This window comes from Benincasa hispida, chromosome 9, assembly GCF_009727055.1.
Source record: "Benincasa hispida cultivar B227 chromosome 9, ASM972705v1, whole genome shotgun sequence".
Taxonomy (NCBI): domain Eukaryota; kingdom Viridiplantae; phylum Streptophyta; class Magnoliopsida; order Cucurbitales; family Cucurbitaceae; genus Benincasa; species Benincasa hispida.
Genome location: NC_052357.1, coordinates 16,024,234 through 16,032,199, shown reverse-complemented (window position 1 = coordinate 16,032,199; position 7,966 = coordinate 16,024,234). Strand labels below are relative to the sequence as shown.

General features: G+C 36.4%; 1 protein-coding gene across 1 annotated transcript; it reads right to left on the bottom strand.

The window, feature by feature from the left end:
- Positions 1-5,560: 5,560 nt before the first annotated feature.
- On the bottom strand, positions 5,561-7,966 carry LOC120086723 (cytochrome P450 86B1-like). Its single transcript, XM_039043502.1, has 3 exons — positions 7,072-7,966; positions 6,227-6,707; positions 5,561-6,149 (listed from the first exon to the last, which is right to left on the bottom strand). The coding sequence occupies exons 1-3, from the start codon at positions 7,878-7,880 to the stop codon at positions 5,748-5,750; spliced, it is 1,692 nt and encodes a 563-aa protein (XP_038899430.1). The 5' UTR covers positions 7,881-7,966; the 3' UTR covers positions 5,561-5,747.

The following is a 7,966-nucleotide window of genomic DNA, read 5'->3' as shown; positions in this document are numbered from 1 at the left end:
TCATTAGTGGTGGTGTCATCCCCACTGCAACGTTCGTGTTAGTGTTGATCGTGGTGTTGTAGTCAACGTTCCCGCCGGGTGTTGGTAGATCTATTGGAGGGTTCCGTTGCGTTGGGGTTCAGAAGTTCGAAGAGAGTCTTCAACTGGTATGGAATACTTTCCCTGTTATTTATTTTGTTCTGAGCATGCCGATAATTAGATTTATGTGCATAACTGTTTGTGTTGAATGTATATCATTTGCATTTCAGTCACTATGAAATCAGAGCGATCTGAACACACTCATGGAACTCTCGGTATGAGATCCTTCAGTAGTTACATCTAACTCCATAAGTACCAATGATCCTCTAATGAACAAACAGTTTATAGTCCAACTATAAACCAATACCTCTCGAACCAATGAGAAGTTGATGCCTTAATGTTCAAGACCCGAAATCAGCTATTAAGGGAGCAATTTATCTATTTTTCCTAAGTTCGGGAAAGAGTGAATTTCATCTTAAATAGTTGTGTTCCCAATTCCCCACTTGGACAAATCCCTAAAATGATAGGCTTGTTGAGTCGGCTAATTTGGCCACTCTCACCTATACAAATCAAAGGATCGTCTTCATTAACGGGAATTCACAATTCACTCAGGATTAAGGTCAAGTCATAGTTTCTTCTATCAACGGTGTTATATAGAGAGTCTATTCATTTCATGGTTCGGTCTTATACAAACTCTTTATATAGAATACCCTTACTCGCATGTCTCTACATAAATGATCATGATCAGCTCATTTGTAGCACTTTACAACAATTGTAACATCTACAAAGCGAGTTGTATTCATAGTGTCAATAAGATAAGGTACCCAGCCTTATCCATATACTACAGACCATTTAGGTTATCACTTAAACATGATCCACCTGTACGTCCTTACATACATGTTTAAGTTTCATTAGATAACTTTGGATCTTAGTTTATTAGATTGAATTAGTGCAGTTTAAACGTCAATAATATACATCTTATTTTATTAGATATATAATTTGTCTTTACAAACCAAAAGATATATGATATTTATGACATAAACTCCAACAATCTCCCACTTATCCTAAAATGAGTGGGTTGTAAAGTATTAAATACATTACAATCAAATGGAGTATAAATAGTATCAAATACCATGAGTGGGATGTACAGTATCAAATACAATACAATAAACTAGGGCATACAATATACCTAAAAAAATCTCTCACTTGCCCTAGATTAGGTAACTCATATCTTGTAGACCCAAACTCTTTAGGAGACCCTCAAACACTTTAACTATGAGATCCTTTGTAATGGATCAACAACATTGTGCTATGAGGCAATCTGTGTGACAATCACATCTCCCTGTTGCATAATCTCCCTAATGAGATGATACTTGCGCTCAATATGTTTTCCTCATTTATGGCTACGAGGCTCCTTGGAGTTCGCCACTGCACCACTATTATCACAATAAAGGGTGATAGACCTAGTAATATTTGAAACGACTTCCAAATCCGTCAGAAAATTCCTGAGCCAGATGACTTCTTTAGCAGCTTCACAAGCAACTACATATTCTACCTCCATAGTGGAATCCACAATGCAATCTTGTTTAATGTTATACCATACTATAGCCCATCCATTTAGAGTGAACATTGATTCTTATGTGGATTTTCTAGAATCCTTATCAGTCTGAAAATCAAAGTCATTGTATCATGCAAGGATCAAATCCTTAGCCCGATACATGAGCATATAGCCCCTAGTTCTCCGTAGATACTTGAGGATCGTTTTGACCGCTGTCCAATGATCTAATCCTGAATTGGATTGATATCCATCGACAATTCATATTGCATAAAAAGTGTCAGGTCTAGTACATAACATTGCATACATAAGGCTGCCAACGATCGATGCAAATGATCAATTCATGTATTTGTTTGGTAATTTTGCTTATCCTATTTTATAAATTTACTAGTTTGACAATTTACTTAATTAATCCAAGCTTATATAAACTCATTTTATATAATATATATTAATTTTAGAAAAGAGATTTTCAAAAATAGAAAAATAAGGGAAACTAATTGATGGAACTCTTATCAAAGAGGATTTATGAGCAGAAGCAAGATCGTTCCAAATTCATTGTGACAGAAACACCACATTCACAAACAAACATACAAGTTAAGCATTTAACAAAAAATTTTGGCATGCTTTTCAAACTTAAACAACAAAGGACCGAGAGACATACCTCTTGAAGAACTTTTCTTCTTTGATCTCTCGCTCTCGTCAATCTCAGCAACTCTCGTTGTCGCTGTGCACGCCAAGGCTATCGTCCACCAAATCTCGCTATCGCTCACCACCGAATGGTTTTCTACACGAACAAGGCAGCAAGGAGGACACCACTATTCAGTAACCTCGGTATTCTCAGAGTGAGAATCCAGAAGGTGTGGGCTCTGTTGGATTTGGTAGAGTGGAGGAGGAAACTACGACCATTTACCAGGACCAAGCAAGTGGGAGAGATATGGAATCTATTGTATAGACGGATGCTTGATCGTTTAGCAAAAAGTGCACGGTCGTTTAGTAAAACGGGGTAGATCGTTTAGGTAAATCTCTTGCGTGCACGATCGCTTAGAAAAGACTATACGATCGTTTAGGACAACTTGAGCTATCGTGTATGCTCAACTATCGTTTAATAGACGATGGACAGTGTACTAATCGTGAAGCGATTGTCTGATCTTTTCTGCAAAAAATGAAAACTATTTTCATTTTATCCTTCAGTTACAAAAACTGAATGCAACCTCTCACTATCTCATAAGGTTATGGAGAAAAACCACCAACAATTATCTCATAATTGTTTAATTAAAAATAAATAAAATCATATTATATTAATAACCAATAGTTTAATATCACATCATATGTAACATATAAACCATAGTCATTTTCTCCTCCACTAGATATCAATCATATTTATATCTTTTTCCTCCAATTAATGTATCTCATACATCATGTCAACTATATCGTATATAATCGACCAATTTAATCATATCATATATAATCAAACTCCCTTTTGTCAATTTGAACACTTCAAACTGACCCAAAAACTGATTCTCAACTTGAATCCATTGAGCTACCAAGAGGACCTTATGGACTTGTGGCTCGAAGCCCCAACGGTATATGAATAGCTGAATAAACTCTTTAGCCACGATATCTACCATTCGTTAATTGCCAGGCATTCCACTAAAGACCGACAGCTGCACTCTTCTCACCATATATATATTTCTACGTCTATCAGATATAACCAATCAATAGTACGATAACCCTTCATAGATGCTCGTAAGTACAACTGGGCCAATTTATCGTTTTGCCCCTGTAGTTACATCTAACTTCTTAAGTACCACCGATCCCTCTAATGAACAACACAACATAGTTCTACTATGTGCGGACACCTCTTGGACCATGAAAAGATGTGTGTTACCACATCGTTCAAACCCCAAAATTAGCCCTTAAGGGAGCAATCTATCTACTTACCTCTACTTTGGGGAAGGAGTGAATTCCATTTTGTGTAGCCAAGTTCCCAGCTCCCAAATCAGACAAATCCCCAAAGTGGTAGGTTTGAGTCGGCAATCTGGCTACTCGAACCCATGCAAATTAAAGGATCGCCTTCAAAGGTAGGAGTTCCCAACTCATTCAGGATTGAGGTCATGTCACCTATGGTCATCCTAGTGAAGTGAAGTATCTGTCATGAACGACGTTATATAACGAGACTATAACACTTCGTGGTCCGATCTTATACAAATTCCTTTGTATAGGATGCCTCCACTCGCATGTCTCCACATGAATGATCAGGATCAGACCATCTGTAGTAAGTCACAACACTTGTAACTATTCTACAAAGCGGGTCGCATCTGTAGTGTCATCAGGATAAGATTTCCCTCCTATATCCATATACTACAGACCATTTTGGTTATCACTTAAGGCATGATCCACCTGTATGTCTCCACATACATGCTTAAGTTACAACGACAACCAAGGATCTTAGTTTATTGGTTTGTGGTAAAGTAATAAAAACATCCAATGTTTCATAGACAATAGTGAAGAAAAATATCATATATTATTACATCACATGAGTTTGTTCAATACATTGTTTACAAACTACAGGACCCAACGAGAGTTTAGGGCATCAACCCTAACACTAATTACACAAAATAATAAAATTTTAATCTTATTTGATAGTGGGGGATAGAGGCTGATAAAAGTCTATTAGTGTCTATCAGTGATAGAAACTGATAGAATTCTATCACTGATAGACGCTAATAGAAGTCTATCAGGGTCTATCAATGTGTTTTTTTGCTATTTCTGTAAATAGTTTGACATTTTTTCTATCTATGAAAATTTTTCTGTTAAAAACTTGTTGTTAAACGGAAAATTTTGGATTAAACACAAATTGTCACGTCATTTCTCAAATTAATGATGAAATTAAAAATTATCAAACTTGAGACTAATTAAAAGTCGACACGTGTCCTAAATTGAAATTGAAGATAGAAGTTGATTGTTCCCGATATTATCGTTTGTCTTCGTTATGACCTTTGGATCAAATAAACTAGGTTGGTCCAATTAAATATTAGCATTTGGGTCTATAATCAATTAAGTCCAAAAATAAACTTAATTTGGCTCAAAGGCCAACCAACCCAAACCCTAATTTATTGAGTCTGAGGGCTAAGTCCATGGACCAATTAAGCCTAAGCTCACTTGAGACAAATAGATACTCTATAAATAGGAGCCTTACCCTTCATTTTTGGAGAGGATATTGAAAGAACTGAAAACTGAAGCTCCTCAAGCTCTAAGACTAAATTACGCCACAAAAAGATTTAGAGAATCAAATATTAGATATTGAATCACACCCACATAAATCAATATAAACACAAGTTTAGTTCCACAAAATACATTTATTCAAAAACCTCATCAAAACAATTGTAAACTCATAGATGAATACTACCCAATGTGAGCATAATTCATCATAAGATATGCATACTATATATAAGTACTTTTCAAAAAAGAAATCCTGGTTAACCCCAAATAGTCATTTCTATAATTTATTGTTTTACACTCTGTACACAAACTTTGAGCTTTCATAAAACTAAACTCAATCATTATCGTTACACCTCTCCTAAGTCCTTTTCAAAATAATAATAATAATAAATCTGAATATATGTTTATCAAGGGTGTGATCTAGCTTTGACACATATAAAAATTAATTTAATGTTATTTTTAGTAAAACAAATAGATTTGAATTCTCTCCCACGTACTAAAAAATTAATAATAAAAGATTTAAATATTTTTAAATAATAATTTTATCTTATATATATTTTCAGAATTTCAAAATAAAGATGTGAGTCTCTAATTGAGAAAAGGAATATTTTAATAGATGAACTAAGTTTTGACCTTTGAACATGCTAATTACTAATTAGCGTCTAATCTACTAGCTATATTTGGCCAAAAATATATATATATAAATAAAATCAAACATTTAAAAAATATACATTCATATGGTTTCCTTTATTTATCAAATAGATACACCATCTCAAATCCAAAACTATATCAATCAAAGCATATATAATTCCATCCCCAAATTTTCCTCCTTTTTCTTTTCACTCTTTCACTAAAACAAACTTTTTTTTTTTCAAATCTAAAAATAATAATAAAAAAAAAGAAACTATAATTATTTCGAATTATTAACACCCCTCCGATTTTTAGGGCTCAATCAATTTAACTTCATGTATTTCCAAATCTGTCCCTCTTCTCGTTTAATCAAATTGACCTTCAACCCGTTCTTCATGTAGAAAGTTAGGGCAAGCTTCGGCTCCACCGGATGGCCCGTCACCACCGCCACTCGATACCGGCTTATGGTAGAAGCGGCGACGTATTTCATTTGATAGTACGCAAAATCCTTCCCCAGACACAAGCGAGGGCCGCCATTGAAGGCTGTGAATCGGTATGCGGATTCGCTCATGAATCGACCGTCTCTCATCCATCTCTCAGGTTTGAATTCGCAACAATCTTTCCCCCAAATCGCTTCCATTCTTCCCATTGCGTATATTGCGTATATGATTTTCGTTCCTTTCTTCAGAATCGTTCCGTCTGGGAATACATCGTCCTCCACAACCTGAATCAGACAGATAATTGATTAGATTTATGAAATTTGCTTTGAAATAGGAATGTTTATGAGTAATTATTAAATACCTCTTTGTGATCGACTGGAACTGATGGATACAATCTTAGGGCTTCGGAAATGGCGGCGTGCAAATACTCCATTTTCTTGATTTCCTCTGGTTTGAACACTAGCGAATCTAATCGAAGCTCTCTGGTTTTGGCCTCTTCTCGTTCGCTGACGATTCTGCAAATTTCTTCTAGAATTTTGTGTTCTACATCGGGATTTTGATCGAGCAACCAGAAGAACCAACTCAATGCTACGGAAGATGTGTCTCTTCCGGCAAGTATGAAATTGACGCAAATATCTCTGAGAAACTTGTCGGAGAATGGCCGCCCTTGCTCGTCTCTTAGCCTCATAAATACAGTTAATAGGTCGGATCTTTGATCATCGGCCTGCGGTTGTGCCGCCGTATAGAATTCTCTCTTCCTTGTTTGAATCACATTCTCTGCAAATTCGTCTACGGCTTTGATCGATTGCTTAAGCTTCTTTTCCATTCCTAAGTTCAGGTACCTGCTTAAATCCATTAATTAATTTTAATTAGTGTTTCTTGATATATATATATAAAAGAAATTACCACATAACATTCAGAAAATTCATTTATACTTTATTGTCTCAAAATTAAATAATAGTTTCTTTTTTCTAAAACACTTCTGATAAACTTTGTCTGGAATATTTTAGGTTAACCATATCAAAATTTTAATTTAAGCATTTTTTAATACAATTTAACCAATATTTTATTAGAAGTATGGAGTGAAAATTATATGTAACTAATTCAGTTAGATTTTGGTTGGTTGGTCTGTAATAAACTATTTTTAAAAAAAATATGAAGTATTTAAAATTCAATTAAAAAGTTAGAAAAAAAAAAAAAAAAAACCTCATGACTTTCCATATGAAAGTAGGTGTGATGAAGCGTAGAACAGTGACTTCAGTGGCATCCTCAAAGGCCTTAGCAAATGGAATCTCCGGCAAGCCACCGCGCAAGCAGCCAGGATCCACCCCAAAAGCAATCATACACACATTGTCAAACGTCAACCTTAGAAGAACATCTTGCAGGTCCACCACCTCCGACCGTCCGGCGAAATTCTCCAACACCGGTTCGAGCCTCGAGTGCACGAGCTCCACCAACGAGTCCACCGTCATTTGTCGGAACCTCGCCGAGTGAAACTCAATGCTCGCCACCTTCCTTTGTCGCTGCCACGTCTCATCATCGGCACCAAATATTCCGTCACCGAGAAGGTCCCTCACCGTGTCGCGAAAAAATGACCCTTTTGGGTAGGAAGAAAATTTAGTCTTGAGAAGGTGCTCTAAGTTTCGGGGATCAGCAGTGACAACACAATGGAGACTGCTGAGCCACGGACCTCGAAATTGAAATGTGCCCTTGTGACGGTGGAGGAGCTCAGTAATCCATTCGTAGATATTTCCCCTTGCTGCTGTGATCAAAGCTGGTAACATACCAACAAGTGGCCATACAGGCAAGTCATATCGTCTCTTCTGTCTAACAACATGGATAACCAAGAACACAAAAAGAGCGAAAGAGATCTCCAAGATTTGGACATCAAGGAGCGGCCGGAGCCTGAAGTTTGCGACGGAAATTGGAGGGGGCAAGGGGGAGGAGGAGGAGGAGAGGTTGCCGGAATCCATCATAGGTTTGTGATGAAGGAATGGACATGCATGGGAAAACATGAAGTTTTTGTTGGAAAAAGTTGAGAATAAGTGAAAGAGTCATGCAATATAAGGCAGCAGAAAGCATGCAAAGTTAGCTTGCTTGT